This window comes from Schistocerca serialis, chromosome 8 (genome assembly GCF_023864345.2).
Source record: "Schistocerca serialis cubense isolate TAMUIC-IGC-003099 chromosome 8, iqSchSeri2.2, whole genome shotgun sequence".
NCBI classification, from domain to species: domain Eukaryota; kingdom Metazoa; phylum Arthropoda; class Insecta; order Orthoptera; family Acrididae; genus Schistocerca; species Schistocerca serialis.
In genome coordinates, this window is record NC_064645.1 from 487,892,862 (window position 1) to 487,909,988 (window position 17,127).

Below are 17,127 nucleotides of genomic sequence, written 5' to 3' on the forward strand. Positions count from 1 at the left end.
AATTAAATTTTTTATCTGGAGTTACTGACTTATTTCCTCTGCCAGATTCCGATAGCCTGCCTTTCTTTTTAATTTGTGGGAGATAGCTGTGTGAAGTGCCTGTTGCCACATTGGCCCTCAGCTGAACTTGCTGCACGGTAATGTTCCTTCCCTAAGAGGACTTGTCTTCCATAAACATTATAACACGTCTCGAGACCTGACTATTCAGTTTTCTGCCTGTCAGTTTTCAAGTACTAATAGGCATCATAATTTGAATCTGAAGTCAGTGTGTACTACTAATAGAAACTCAGGAAAACACTAAGGATGATAGAACTTGTACTGCACACACAACGGACACACGTGGCAAACTGAAAACAGTCAGATGTATTAGTGCTGAACAGTACCCCTCTGCCCATGTGTTGTGGGCACCTGTTAGTCGCATTGTAACGGTCGGGAAGATTTCGGATATCTGGTGCGGAGTGTATTTCAGGTATGACAGTTCACACCTAAAGCTGTTGGACAAGGAGCTGCAAAGACAGATTTTTCACAATCTCTCCCACTATTCCAGTCCCCCTCCCCAACAAAAAGGCCACATACCGTATGGATGATTGACTGATCTGGCCTTGTAACACTAACCAAAATTGCCTTGCTGTTCTGGTACTGCGAACGGCTGAAAGCAAGGGGAAACTACAGCCGTAATTTATCCCGAGAGCATGCAGCTTTACTGTAAGATTGAATGATTGGGGCGTCCTCTTGGGTAAAATATTCCCGAGGTAAAATAGTCCCCCATTCGGATCTCTGGGCAAGGACTACTCAAGAGGACGTCGTTATCAGGAGAAAGAAAACTGGCATTCTATGGATTGGAGTGTGGAATGTCAGATCCCTTAATCGGGCAGATAGGTCAGAAAATTTAAAAAGGGAAATGGATAGGTTAAAGTTAGATATAGTGGGAATTAGTGAAGTTCGGTGGCAGGAGGAACAAGACTTTTGGTCAGGTGAATACAGGGTTATAAATACAAAATCAAATAGGGGTAATGCAGGAGTAGGTTTAATAATGAATAACAAAATAGGAGTGCGGGTAAGCTACTACAAACAGCATAGTAAATGCATTATTATGGCCAAGATAGACACGAAGCCCATGCCGACTACAGTAGTGCAAGTTTATACGCCAACTAGCTCTGCAGATGATGAAGAAATTGATGAAATGTATGATGAGATAAAAGATATTATTCAGATAGTGAAGGGAGAAGAAAATTTAATAGTCATGGGTGACTGGAATTCGAGAGTAGGAAAATGGAGAGAAGGAAACATAGTAGGTGAATATGGATTGGGGCTAAGAAATGAAAGGGGAAGCCGCCTGGTAGAATTTTGCACAGGGCATCACTTAATCATAGCTAACACATGGTTCAAGCATCATAAAAGAAGGTTGTATACATTGAAGAACCCTGGAGATACTATAAGGTATCAGATAGATTATATAATGGTAAGACAGAGATTTAGGAACCAGGTTTTAAATTGTAAGACATTTCCAGGGGCAGATGTGGACTCTGACCACAATCTATTGGTTATGAACTGTAGATTAAAACTGAAGAAACTGCAAAAAGGTGGGAATTTAAGGAGATGGGACTGGATAAACTGAAAGAACCAGAGGTTGTACAGCGTTTTAGGGAGAGCATAAGGGAACAATTGACAGGAATGGGGGAAAGAAATACAGTAGAAGAAGAATGGGTAGCTTTGAGGGGTGAAATAGTGAAGGCAGCAGAGGATCAAATAGGTAAAATGATGAGGGCTAGTAGAAACCCTTGGGTAACAGGATAAATATTGAATTTAATTGATGAAAGGAGAAAACATAAAAATGTAGTAAATGCAGCAGGCAAAAAGGAATACAAACATCTCAAAAATGAGATCGACAGGAAGTGCAAAACTGCTAAGCAGGGATGGCTAGAGGACAAATTGTAGGATGTAGAGGCTTATCTCACTAGGGGTAAGATAGATACTGCCTACAGGAAAATTAAAGAAACCTTTGGAGAAAGGAGAACCACTTGCATGAATATCAAGAGCTTTGATGGAAACCCAGTTCTAAGCAAAGAAGGGAAAGCAGAAAGGTGGAAGGAGTATATAGAGGGTGTATACAAGGGCGTTGTACTTATAGAGGGTGTATACAGGGGTGTTGTACTTGTGGACAGTATTATGGAAATGAAAGAGGATGTAGATGAAGATGAAATGGGAGATATGATACTGCGTGAAGAGTTTGACAGAGCACTGAAAGACCTGAGTCGAAACAAGGCCCCTGGAGTAGACAATATTCCATTAGAACTACTGACAGCCTTGGGAGAGCCAGTCCTGACAAAACTATACCATCTGGTGAGCAAGATGTACGAGACAGGCAAAATACCCTCAGACTTCAAGAAAAATATAATAATTTCAATCCCAAAGAAAGCAGGTGTTGACAGGTGTGAAAATTACCGAACTATCAGTTTAATAAGTCACAGCTGCAAAATACTAACGTGAATTATTTACAGACGAATGGAAAAACTGATAGAAATCGACCTTGGGGAAGATCAGTTTGGATTCCGTAGAAATGTTGGAACATGTGAGGCAGTACTGACCCTACGACTTATCTTAGAAGAAAGATTAAGGAAAGGCAAACCTAAGTTTCTAGCATTTGTAGACTTAGAGAAAGCTTTTGACAATGTTGACTGGAATACTCTCTTTCAAATTCTGAAGGTGGCAGGGGTATAATACAGGGAGCGAAAGGCTATTTATAATTTGTACAGAAAGCAGATGGCAGTTACAAGAGTCGAGGGGTATGAAAGGAAAGCAGTGGTTGGGAAGGGAGTGAGACAGGGTTGTAGCCTATCCCCGATGCTATTCAATCTGTATATTGAGCAAGCAATAAAGGAAACAAAAGAAAGGTTAGGAGTAGGTATTAAAATCCATGGAGAAGAAATAAAAACTTTGAGATTCGCTGATGACATTGTAATTCTGTCAGAGACAGCAAAGGACTTGGAAGAGCAGTTGAACGGAATGGACAGTGTCTTGAAAGGAGGATATAAGATGAACATCAACAAAAGCAAAACGAGGATAATGGAATGTAGTCAAATTAAGTCGGGTGATGCTGAGGGAATTAGATTAGGAAATGAGACACTTAAAGTAGTAAAGGAGTTTTGCTATTTGGGGAGCAAAATAACTGATGATGGTCAAAGTAGAGAGGATATAAAATGTAGACTGGCAATGGCAAGGAAAGCGTTTCTGAAGAAGTAAAATTTGTTAGCATCGAGTATTGATTTAAATGTCAGGAAGTCGTTTCTGAAAGTATTTGTATGGAGTGTAGCCATGTGTGGAAGTGAAACGTGGACGATAAATAGTTTGGACAAGAAGAGAATAGAAGCTTTTGAAATGTGGTGCTACAGAAGAATGCTGAAGATTAGATGGGTAGATCCCATAATTAATGAGGAGGTATTGAATAGAATTAGGGAGAAGAGGAGCATGTGGCACAATGTGACTAGGAGAAGGAACGGTTGGTAGGACATGTTCTGAGACATCGAGGGATCACCAATTTAGTATTGGAGGGCAGTGTGGAGGGTAAAAATCGTAGAGGGAGACCAAGAGATGAATACACTAAGCAGATTCAGAAGGATGTAGGCTGCTGTAGGTACTGGGAGATGAAGAAGCTTGCACAGGATAGAGTAGCATGGAGAGCTGCATCAAACCATTCTGAGGACTGAAGACCACAACAACAACAACAACAACACCATGCAATCAGGCAATCTTGGAGGCCAGTGGTGCAATGCAAGATCCGTACACTCCTTGTGACTAGTCCACTGTCATGGCAGCTCATTGTAAAGAAATACTTCTACATGCAAGTGCTCCGTTCTGTGCCAGTTTAATTTTTAACTTGTTCTTGGGATTGTGGAGGAAGTCAATCACTAACATGTCCAGATATGTCATTTCTGAAACTGAGAATGCAAGCTGCACCAGGGAGAATCCTATCGGCAACCACATTAAGTGGCTCAAAGGTAAACTTTTAGTTTTGATGTGGAAGTTAAAATTTAACCCATTCATGTAGAAGATATAGTCTTGTGCAATAAGATGAATGTTTGTGAAGCACCTCTTACATTTGATGTATGTAATTAAAATTTCTGTGCTGTAAAGAAGTACATTGGAGTGAAAAATATTTCCATCATACGTTTCTGTTAGTGAATTCACATTTGTTTTTAATTAGATAAAAAATTTTGAATTATTTTTTTATGAATGTAATTTTTGAAATTAACAGCTAAATCTCTTTTTCTGTAGAAAATGTGGGCTGTCTGTGACTTGGCAATGAGTCTCATAATGTCAAAAACAACTAATTTTGACATGAAGGAGTTCCCATCCGAGGCTCGTATACCAACTATGTACTTCCGAAGGCATGAAGATAATATCTTTGTTAACACGAGAATCTACATACCACCAGAGCTTCAGTCGTCAGCGAAGCGGAATGTACCAAGTTCCACAAATAACACTATTGGGGCACCAATTACTGGCACAATTAGTGGTACAGGAGTGGCAGATCGAGGTGCTCGTAAAGCAAGGGGTCGCCCTACTCGACCAGTTCCATCTAATACTGGCATTGGTGCAACTGGTGAAAATGATGTAAAGGTAGGAGTGGCTGATTTGCTGTTGAAGGGAAGCTTTGTAGCAATTATTCATTGTATCTTCTAATAGCTTTTTGTCTATTCAACTCATTTGTGCATTATGATCTTGAATTGATCCTTGCTTGACTGTTGTGGTGCTTGAAAAGAAAGATATCAGTGAAAAACATATCAGTCTGTTCAGAATGAACTAATTTCATGAAGCTGTATTTTATTAACTAAATGCCACATGCATGATTCCACCAGTCACATTTTATCCTGAGAGAGAGAGAGGAGAGGAGGAGGGGGGGGGGTAGTGTGTGTGTGTGTGGGTGGGCGGTCGGGCGTGCGCGCGCGCACGTGTGACTGTTCTGCTACTACTGAGTAACTTCAGTGACTGTAAACATAAAAGAATCACAGTGATCTGCTCAGGTACTTTGGAAGGAATTCTCATATTTTTTGACATGTCCTGTGCCTGATGTGGTGGACACACACCAGATACTTGTAGCATGAAACAAAATATGAAAATCAGTAGCAAGAATGTGACTTGTTTGGAATTATGTAGTACTTTTTCTTAATAAAGCATGGATTCATTAAATCAATTCATGTTTTAAAAAATAACACACTACTAAAGCCTGCTCGTTTACAAAAGGTATGAAATGATTTGCTTTAATGCTTCACATTTGCATGAAAAAGAAAAATCTGTGATGCCACAGCTATGAATGTTGTTTCAACAGTCCTTCGCAATCACGTTACATGTTCATTATAATATGATTGGACGGATAAAAAATCTACTCACTAAGTAGTGGCAGGAGACAGCACATATAGAAATTAAGGAAATGTCGAAGCTTTCAGAGCCAGTGGCTCCGTCTTCTGGCAGAAGGGTTGAAGGGGAACGAAGAAGGATGAAGGAAAAGGACTGGCAAGGATTAGGAAATGGAGAGAGTTACGGAAAAGTCTCCCAGAACCCCAGCTCAGGGGAGACATATGGGATGGGATGAGAAGGAAAGACGGTATCAGTCTGATTGATTCAGTCTTTCCTTTTCATACTGTCCAGTAAAGTCTCCCATGACCAAGGCTTCTGGGCTACTTTTCCGTAACTCTTCCCATTTTCTAAACCTCAACAGTCCTGTTCTTTCACCCCTCTTCCTTCCCCATCAACACTTCTGTCAGGAGGAGGAGCCACTGGCTCTGAAAGCTTGCACATTTCTTTAACTTTTATATGTTTTTTCTCCTATCACTTCTGGTGAGGAGATTTTTTATATGTCCAATTTTTGTATATTTTCAAAAATTGATTACTTTCATTTACATGTTCATTATTTTAACTTTGTAGATCATCCTTAATGCACATGCCAGAATATTCAGCATTCATGCATGATGGTTTTCATGTCATACCACGACAGCTGCTGCCTAATACTTAACAGCTAATATTGTTTGAAGATGCATGCTGTGTAGTAAAATAAATGACTTTTGATGTCATCACAAAGAAAGGAGCATCACTATGTCTCTCTCTCCCCCCCCCCTCTCCCCCCCTCTCCCCCCCTCTCCCCCTTATCTCTCTCTCTCCCCCTCTCTGTCTCCCCCCCCCCCCTCTCTTTTGTTGCTTGCCCCCCCCCCCCTTTTCCTCCATTGAGTGGTTGCTTGTTCACTATGACAGTAGCTACTGATCAGTAGAATGGTACCATTTCTTTGAATGAACATACAAAACTGACAATGTACTGAAACTGTTAGTAGTGGTGGGCAAAACCAAGATCTCTGTTCTGAGAGATCAAAAGGAATTAAATACATACATGTGAAGTGAGGAGAGAGGACTTTTAAAGAGTGCAGCTGGCTACAGAACAAAAGTTTACAGTGCAGCTTGGGTACAATTACTTACCCCAGCAGTCAGTCGGTGATGAAACATTGGACCTCAAAAGTTGCCTTTTCAGCTGACTTAACAGGAATTGATTAAACTGTCACTGTTACTTCTAAGTAGCCATTGTGGGACCAAAAACAAAGCTGTAAATTCTGTTACTTTAAAAGTGAGTGTTCATTCAAACCGTCAGATTTTTTTAATTTTTTTTTTAAACAGCATTGGATAAAAGAAATTAAAAAACAACGTTTGTGTGTGTGTGTGTGTGTGTGTGTGTGTGTGTGTGTGTGTGTGTGCTGAACATTCAGTGCAACTACAGGCTCTCAGAAATTTTAGAATGGAACAAGTTGTAATGAAATTCCGTGGGATTGTGCTAAAGCAGATGTAAAGTATGCATGATCTTGTTTTCATTGTTCCTTTTTTAATGCATCTTCCTGTGTCAATTTCTATTAAATTTAACACTTAAACAAGTGAAAACTGTTGCCTGAATTACTATAGTAAGAGCCAATTATAAACAAATACGCATCAGAGTACTGAGTAGTGTGCAACTTTTTTATATTCTGTTTGAGCAAGTGCTGTTGGCACAAGCCAGTCCACAACATGAAATACAAGACAGCAATCTTGAGTGCAGTATTCAAATACTGAAGATTGGTTTTCAGGAACTTGTGAGAATTAAGAATAGTTCAATCCTCAGAATAGTTACCATTAATTTATTGGCCTGCATTTGGCTTACATTTTCGGTCTTGTTCAACACTTATCAGTTGCTGAAACCTAAAGGATGTGTACATAAATATCAGTTTTGTATTTTTATCCTTCACTATAAACTTTTGTTTCGTGAAGCGGCAGAAAGTCCGTTAACATGAAGACATTTCATAAATATAATCTTACATGCTTTGACACTAATCAGATTGCAAAAAGTCATCTTTTTAATAACATTCTCAACTAAAGAGAGATTTTGGGGGGGGGGGGGGGGGGGGGGACCAGCAACCAAATGTGTACAAACTGCTTCATTGCTGACTTATCAGTGACCAGATGTTTGCATGTGTAGTGGGAGGTAGAGGGGGGAGGGGTAGAGATATATAATAATGCCACAGGAAGAGTTAAAACTTGACCACTGAATTTCAAAAATCTATTTTTGTGTTAGACTGTTGTATCTTTTTCTGTAGAATTGTAAAATAAGAAACATATTACCAGTGTCATTTCCTATGTTATACAATTTACGTGTCAGTTGGTACAAAAAATATTAACATCTCAAAAGAGTCGGGAATCTCCTATTATCTGTCACTCCACACTATCTTCTATCTCAAGGTGATGCAGAGCTTTCCAGTCATTTCTCTCTTTGTGTCATTGATCTCTCTGTTGATACCTTGAAATATTAAATATGGTCTCCAAGAATAAAATGAGCACTCCCAACTCTTAGACCCACTATCATCGATGTCTGGAGAACGATTAAGTATGGTTTTCCTCCCATGAGCTCTTGAACTGTAATAATATTGTCATAGTTGAACCTAGACTGTGGGTGACATTCTCGCAGTTATGATTGATACAGTGTTTCCGGATCCTTTGAAAAATTGGCTTCCATACAATGTAGCATGTGCAAAATGTACTTGAAGTTTGGGCAAAGTATCACGAAGTTTGATGCTGTAATTTATAATAATACACATTGCGATAGAGAGGTACTTCCTGCTCACTTGAGTTGCTGGTTTTGAGCAAGTAGTGGTTGCAGGTAATGCAACTGTTGGCTACATCCATATATCCACACTTGCAAAGGCCCTCCCCCCTCACAAATTCAGTGGGTACTACGTTCACAAAACTTTTGTTTCATCTTTTTATTTAAAAGAAATTTCAAATAAATAATTCTGTTGATTCACAAATTCATTAAGACAACTATTTAGGGTCATAAACATCTTTTGTTCATTACAAAGAATACGAGGGTCATTCCAAAAGAAATGCACACTATTTTTGTAAAAATAGTTTCCATTCTGCATGTGTGAAAGTTTTACATTGTGTAGATAAATTATTCCCGCTTGTTTTCGAACTTAGTTCAACCTGTTCCTGTGAGTGGCGCCATCACAGCGTGTCTTCAAGATGGCTGCTACACTTGACGTCCGTCAGAAACAACGTGCTGTCATAGCATTCCTGTGCTGTGAAAATGAGACAGTGGGAAACATCCACAAGAGGTTGAAAAAGGTGTATGGAGATGCTGCTGTCGATCGCAGTATAGTTAGTCGGTGGGCAAGCAGGTTACGTGGTGAAGTGGGCACAACAATATTGAGGATTTCCTAACAGGGGCAGGCCTCATACTGCACACACTCCAGACAGTGTGCAGAGAGTTAACGAATTGGTGACTGCTGACAGACGCATCACAGTGAACGAATTGTCACGCTACGTTGGGATAGGGGAAGGAAGTGTTTGCAGAATACTGAAAGTGTTGGCGTTAAAAAAGGTTTGTGCCAGGTGGGTTCCCAGGGTGTTGACAGTGGCTCACAAAGAAACAAGAAAAATGGTATGCAGCGAACTTTTGGAACAGTACGAGAATGGTGGAAATGAATTTCTTGGAAGAATTGTGACAGGTGGTGAAACATGGCTCCATCATTTTTCACCAGAGACGAAGAGACAATCAGTGGAGTGGCATCGTGCAAATTCACCCAAGAAAAAAAAAATTCAAAACCACACCTCCTGCTGGAAAACTTGTGGCTGCGGTGTTTTTCGATTCTGAAGGACTCTTGCTTGTGGACATCATGCCAAGTGAAACCACCATAAATTCGATCATATGTGACGACACTGAAGAAACTTCAAGCTCGACTGAGTCGTGTTCGTCCACATTGGCAAAAGCAGGATGTTTTGCTGTTGCACGACAATGCACGGCCACATGTCAGTCAGAAAACCATGGAAGCGATCGCAAAACTCGGATGGACAACACATAAACACCCGCCTTACAGTCCTGACCTGGCTCCATGTGACTATCATCTCTTTGGGAAATTGAAAGACTCTCTTTGTGGAACAAGGTTTGAAGATGATGACTCCCTTGTGCACGCTGCCAAACAGTGGCTCCTACAGGTTGATCCAGATATTTAGCGTGCGGCTATATGGGCGGTGGTTCCAAGATTGCATAAGGCAGTTGAGAGGGATGGAAATTATGTGGAGAAATGAAAATATTGTTCCTAAAGGATGTATCTACACACTGTAAAACTTTCAAACATATAGAATAAACTATGGATTAAAAAAAAAAAAAAATAGTGTGCATTTCTTTTGGAGTGACCCTCGTACTACAGACCTTTGTTGACTTGTCTGTCCCTCTGCGTGGACAGAAGCAAGAAGTGATCTTGTTACATAATATATTTCCCGCAATATGTAACCTACAGCTCATTGCCCACTATGATGTTCTTTCCGCAAGAGTGTCTGAAACTTAACATTTATACAAGCCAACAACAAATATTAACTATAAGCTTTATATAGATTTCGCTAATATTAAACCAATATTTTTATCATCACAGTTGAACAGTAAGAAGTTTGTTCAAAAAATTATGGAACATCCATAATTTTGCGCCAATGGTGTGTTGGAGCAAATTGCAGTAGGCATCCCTTCACGTGGATATGTTTAATGTGTAACTGCTGGAAGTTTCATTATCATATGTCTGTTAGTTATTGTTCGTTGCTGTATTGAGTAGAACGTTGTGTTGCACAGTTTGCGAATTTGGAATTGGCAGAGTTAGAGGAGCTACACGCTGCATTAAATTTTACGTGAAACTCAAGCGGGCCATTACAGAGACCAACCAAATGATGCAGGAAGCCTACAGTGGTGAGTGCTTAAGCCATACTTGGTGTTATTTTCAAGATGACCCTCACTTAGGATGTCCTTTGACATGTACCAACAAAGCTCATGTTAGGAACATGAACAAAATTGTGCCTGCCAATTGAAGACAGACTGTCTGAGAGATTGCAGAAGAATGTAACATTTCAGTTGGAACGTGTCATGAAATCCTGACACAGCATCTTGGAATGCATCTTGTTGCAAGTTCATCTCACAGCTCTTGAGTCAAGACCAGTAAGACCTTTGCCTCACGATAGGAGAAGAGCTTTTGGATTTCATATATGAGAATGAGATGTTCCTTAAGAGAACCATAACTGCTGAAGAGATGTGGGTCTACAGTCATGATGTTGAGACCAAGGCTCAGTCTTCACAATGAGTCAGGAAAGGTGCTCCAAGACCAAAAGAAGCTCATCTGGTTGGGTCAAAAGTAAGAGCCATGCTGATAGTTTTCTTTGTCATGACTCTTGCATCAATAACGCACCCGCACATATGTCCCTGTTGGTGCATTACTATTGCATAAAAAATGAAATCACTGTGCTGCCTCATCCTCTATATCCTCCAGACCTGATCCCTGCAGACTTTTTTTATTTTTATTTCTAAAGTTGAAAACCCCATTGAAAGGACAAAGTTTTGCGACAATAGATGAGATAAAAGAAAATTCACAGACAGCACTTCCTATCGTCCAGCAAGTGGCGTACCAAGACTGCTTCCGGAGTGGAAATGTCATTGAGAACAGTGTATCAATTGTGGAGGAGAGTATTTTGATAAAGGCCATGCACAATAAGTAAAAGGTAAGCATAGAAAAATTTTGTGGACAAAGTTCTGGAAGTTTTTGTACAGACCTCGTATGTTGCATTGGATGTTGAGCATTTTCAGAACAGTGTGGGATTCTGTAATGTCCCACCTAGTCCCCCTGCAAGCAAGCAACACTATTTCACCATATGATCTATATTAAACCACAAGAAAAAAGGAAATATATAATACATACTTTTATCCATTAAACACAGGAATAAGAAGTCAGATTTTCATGTGCAAAATTTCAGTTTTGAGAAGTAAAAGTTACTTTGCATCCTCTTTTAAGACAAGTAGCTCATACTACCAGCATTTCACTAGTATGACTTCATTATAATTATCCCCTGCATCAGTTTGTGAATAACTGTCATGGAATATTATTACTGTTCATCAATTGGCAATGTCAAGACTTACGAGGTGAATATTTTATTTACTTGGATTTTCATTGCCTTTCTGCAAAAATGTTAGGTATATCTTGTTGCCATGTCACTTTGAAAACACAAGTATAGCCTCTCCCTGGGTAGCATTTATATGTCCAATGCATTTTTCTTTAACAAGTCCACTTTTACGTTATAATGTAAGAACTGATTTTAAGAGACACTTACATCATAATGAAACCTGTTTATTACAGTACATATTTAATGAGAAGTAAGTTGCAATCCCATAGGATAAAGAAAAAGAAGTATACAAGGAAACGTAATAACGAAAATTTAGGGCATAATGATATGAAGTGAAAATTCCTGGAGGTAGTTACCATTGGTGTCAGCAAAAACGCTGATAGTAGTACGGTAGAAGAGAAGTGACATATAAGAAAGAATGAAATAATTAAGGCAAACCAGATCTCATTGGTATGTCCAAAGCAGAAGTGTAGAAGCCATGGATAAACTGGGAAATAATGAAGCTCTTGGATGGAAGAATGATCTTCAAGAATCTGAAGAATGAGAGAGGAAGGAACAGTATAGGTCTCCTGGGAATGGAATGAGCAGGAAGTGCAAACAGGCTAAATCACAGTGTATCAGACACACATATTAAGATATTGACAAAGATAGTATTGCAGGAAAAATCTACGCAGCATATAGGAAGATTTAATGTAATGTAAGAGTAGTAAATTATGAAGGTGTTAACTTTTTATGTGCAGATGGAGAATCTCTAGCAAATGCAAGGTAAAGAGTACGCTGAAGACCTGTGTGGTGCAGTTGAATTGTCCCAAAGTGTAAAATAGGAGGAGAAGGAATCTTAGGTGGAAGAAATAGATGAGGTCAAAGTTTAACAGATCTCTAAATGGTCTGAGCTTAAAGAAGGCAGCAGGTGAAAATGATAAACCTTCTGAATTCTTGATACCTGTGGGAGATGGGGAAACTAGAAGGTTATTTAAGTTGCTGTCGAAAATCTTTGAAATGTGACTTTTCATCATATTTTCAGAAAAGCAATATCAGGTATATGCGGAAAATGTGAAAACTATCGGATGAGTTCTGACAGATAAACTGCTGTCCAGAATAATAAATGGAAAAATAAGAAGAAAAATTGAAGACATAATGGATGATCAATTTGGTTTCAGGAAGGGAAGTATATCAGAGCAGCACTTCTCACATAGTGGATTATAATGAAAATTAGTCGGGAGGGGTGGGGGGGGGGGAGGGAATCAGGATAATTTCCTAGCACCCTGGAAAAGGTTCTTGGAGAGGGACTTTGGCAATGTAAGGTGGAATAAGGTTGTCACAGTCCCTAGAAGACTGGGGCTAAAATACAGAGACAGACAAGTAACCACTGAAACTCGAAGTGGGAATAATAAGTGGTTGGTCAAGAAAGACAAGTTAGTGTTAGGAATGGTTGTTCGACTTGCTCCTCAAAAAAGCAGTGAAGCAAGTGAAAGAAAATTTCAGAAACAGCAATAAAAGTACAACGGGAACAGGTTCCAATGCTAAGATTCACAGACAGTGTAGTCTGTCTAGCCAGAGGTAGGGAAAATGTAGAAGACTTGCTGAAATGAATGAAACTGCAAAGGTGGTGAAGAGTAGTAGGAAGAAAAATAATGACTTTTTTATGTCAACATTTTGAATCAGGCAGTAGGTGATATATTAAAAAATTCTCCCCTCCAGGAAGCAAGATTACACAGGATGGTGAAGTGCACAGTTTTAAATAGTCATAAATATTTAATGATTTTAATCTCATTCAATCCAGATCCCATTTTTTTCCTTCCTCAGAGTGAAATGGGTACATGCTTGCAATAAATCATTCTTTGGGATTGCACTTGCAGCAAAATTATTACTAAGAGGCTTTTATTGTATTACCTCAATGGGTCCTAACTGTGTAATCTTTCTTTATGCTTAAAATCCTTTTAAACTGGGGAAAAGTAAGTGGTGAACCGAAACCTTGCAGCATGTTTCCTGGTCATTTGTTTACAGTATGAATGCTTAATGCTTTTGTAATGCATTTGTGTTTGCTTTGCTTTATTGCCATTTTGTGAGAGAGTGGTGTGACGTGATAATTTTCAAAATTTACAAACCTCAGTATTGTAAATATTATGTAACCTTAAAGGTTTACATATGCTGATCATGCTGGTTTTTAATAATTTGCTGGAAACATCATATTCACTGGAAACATTACCTTTTCATTTGTAATCAAGAATAAGTAAATAAAAATGATAGTAAAGTTAAACTGCAAGTCACATTTACATGGCAGGTCTTAGTTTTTGGCCCACAGTTCTTACAGAGAGAAAACTAAATTCAAATTTTCCTACAATATTGTAGCTATATTTTTTATAATTATGCTAAGAAAAGTTCTTGTTGGAGTATAAATAATGGAAGAAATAAAAATAACAACTCGTCCACCGTAAAGTTGAGACATTGAGTCATCAACATGCACGAAACAAGACTTGAGAAAGTTATCATTTGGACAAATCGAACTGCAGAGCAGATAGAATATGCATACATCTGCGTTGCTACATTGTCCTGGCACTGCAGCTAAGTTCGGGTGAGGCACTATATCAGCTGGTGTGGATAAAGTGAAAAAGGAATTGGAGAACAGGAGGGAGGTTGGGGAACGATGGCTGGGAGGGAGAGCCAGCAAGCACACGGCATATGAATGTGTCACTGATGAGCTCGTTATGGCCACAAGCAGTGGCAGGTGTGTGCAATGGACAATAGTGTGGAGAACTGGAATAATGTAGTCAGATGGGACAATATAGCTATGCAGGTTTATTTGTTTTTGTGTGTCTTCTATTAGCTCTGCAGGAGAATTCGTCTGAAAGAAAGGAACGTTTTCAGGTTTGTTTATGTGCTTGTCAGTGGCTCAGTTCCGCAACTGTACATGAGTTGTTACCTTTACTCCTCCCTTTCTTTTGTATATTTTTGTGTCAGATGATCCATTTCTCTTTAACTTGTTCTGTCACAGAACACGGGAAAGCACCGTTAGCTGCAGATTGACATTAAACTTTTGAGACTGAGTGCTATGTGGTGTTCTGTGGAAGCTATCTTTGTGGTTTCAGCAGAGTGCACGTAATAAAATGCAGAGATATTCTCTGCTTTACCTGTGAAATGAAGACAGAGTTTCTTCAGCTTTGAGCAGTTTAACATGGCTGTCAGTAAAATTGTAATTCATCAGCCTATTTTATGATGAAGATGTTGTATCAAATACAACCTGCATTGTACTGTACATTGCTTGTGTTACTATGTTCAGTTCCATGTTTCCATTAATGTAAAGCTTCGTGTGCTCAAGTATTTTAAAATGTTTAATTCTGTTCCAATGTAACTGTATTCATCAGTATTCATGATACCTCTGTCAAGGTTTTCTGTTGATGCTACTCCTTTAAAAACATTATAATTTTCTTTGCACATGACATATTTACTGATTTCAGTTTTTTCTTACACGCAGCTTGAAGCACCCATCGAATGCATTGATGCAGAGGTAATTTATTATGAGAGCTTCTTTATACTTACACAATAGAGGCCTAAAAATATGATTTCTGATATGTTTGTTTTATGAAATAAACAAATATTTTTCACATTCCTCTTAAAGGCTTTAAAATAAAATGACGTTCATGATCATTTTGTGTGAATATACTCTATATATAATTACAGTATTGTTAGTGTGGTACTGTAAGTGTTTTAACTAAGGAGTAAACTGCATTTAACAGAATTCATTAGTTAAAAGTAAAATCTTGCTTTTCAGTAAACCTTATTTTTATTTTGGGGTATCTCAACCCTCAGATTTTTTAAGTAACTAATGAAATTGTATCCTGAAAACTGAGATCATGTGTAAAACTTGCTTTTCCCATTTAGGTGTTACATGCATTTCCAGTTCTTTGTCAACATTATCAGTAAACTGTTTGTAGTTAAATATACCAAGCGAAGTGTGCACTGGTTCTGCATCCAATTGTCCACTCTACAACTAACTCTTAAGTGTTTTTTGCAGAGGGTTTATAGAACCATTTTCAGACTATTTTTTTACTATTACTAAATTATGGGGGGAAAACGAATACACAATTTTTCCTGTGCAAGCTCTGACATCTCTAATTTTAATATTATGGTAATTTCTCCCTATGTAGGTGAAAGTCAACACAAATGTTTTTGCATCTAGGGGAGAAAGTTGGTGCTGAGAATTTCGTTAACAGATCTCACCACAGTGAAAACACTTTTGTTTTAACGATTGCCATCCCACTTCACGTATCATATCTGTGACACACACTTCCTTATTGTGCAATAACACAAAATAAGGTGCCCTTCTGATGGTTCCAATTTAAGTTGTTCATGATTGTAATCACTAGGTATTTAGTTGGATTGACAACCGTTAAATTTGTGCGATATGCTTGTTTTATGAAGTAACGAAATCTTTTCTGCACACTGCAGTCACATTTGGGAGGACAGTAGTTTGAATCCCAGTCCAGCCATCCACATCTTAAGTTTTTTGTTTTTCCCTAAACCACTTATGGCAAATGCTGGGATGGTTCCTTTGGAAAAGACACGACCTGTTTCCTTCCCTGTCCTTCGCTAATCCGAGTTTGTGCCCCATCTGCAGATATGTTGTATTTAACAGGACATTAAACCATAATCTTTCTTCCTTCCTTTTGAAAGCGTTAGAAAATATTTTCAAACAGTTACTGTCATGAACTACAGTGAAGATTTTGTTAATTTCTTATCTGCTGTCATATTTATTTACTTATTCATTTAATCCTAAAAATTTGCTTGACGCTCGGTGATTGCTTGATAAGTTATGATGGATACATTGTGTCAATTAAAATTAAAGTTAATTGTGAGACGACGATGATGATGATGATGATGATGATGATATTGTTTATGTTATAGTTATTCAGTCTTGAAGAGTAGGTTGGGGCAGCTTGCCACAGTAGTCTTATCCTATACAAGTCTCTTCACCTCTGTGTACCTACTGCAAAACACATCTGCTTGAACCCTGTTTACAGTGTTCAAGCCTTGGTCTCCCTCTACAGTTCCTACACCACACCCTTACATCAGTTACCAAATCAGCTATTCCTTGAGGTCTCAGGTCATGTTCGTCAACCTAGCTTTTATTTTAGTCAATTTGCACCATAGTTTTTATATTCTCCGCAATTTGATTCTGTACCTTTTCATTAGTTATCTGTTCCACCCATCTAATCTTAAATATTCTTCTGTATACGTTTCAAAAATTGCTATTTCCTTCTTACCTGTTCTGTTGGTCAACTTTCAGGCTACACATCAGTCAATACTATTAGAGGAAGTTTCTTAATATATTAATTTATATTTAATGTTAACATATTTCTCTTTTTCCGTAATGATTTTCTTGTTAATGCTGAGTGTACTGCAATTTCATGTAAAGCACTTTCCGCAGTGTAATTACTGCAGAAGTTTAGTGCACATATTCTGCCACTACTGCAGTATCTTTTGCTTACTGCCATACAGAAATGAGGTTGGCATAATCTTTATTTTTCGAAATGCAGTGGCAAGGAGAGGAAATTTTGCCTACTTACAGTCCACTGTGATGAGTATTTTTGTTGTGTTTCTTTTTTCATAGTCTTCATTAAGAATGTTTTCCATGGAGTAAGATAGTATATATAGTAATTTTCCCAGTGTTCATATTCA

General features: G+C 38.5%; 1 protein-coding gene across 2 annotated transcripts in view; it reads left to right on the forward strand.

Moving 5' to 3' along the window:
* LOC126416776 (sister chromatid cohesion protein PDS5 homolog B-B) overlaps positions 1–17,127 on the forward strand; it is a 190,179-nt gene that overhangs the window by 161,680 nt on the left and 11,372 nt on the right. The window contains exons 20-21 of one of the 2 annotated variants that reach the window (XM_050084633.1): positions 4,276–4,620; positions 14,924–14,956. In XM_050084633.1, the coding sequence (XP_049940590.1) occupies positions 4,276–4,620; positions 14,924–14,956 (378 nt within the window). The remainder of the gene's footprint in view (positions 1–4,275; positions 4,621–14,923; positions 14,957–17,127) is intronic. The other variant, XM_050084634.1, reaches the window with a different exon arrangement.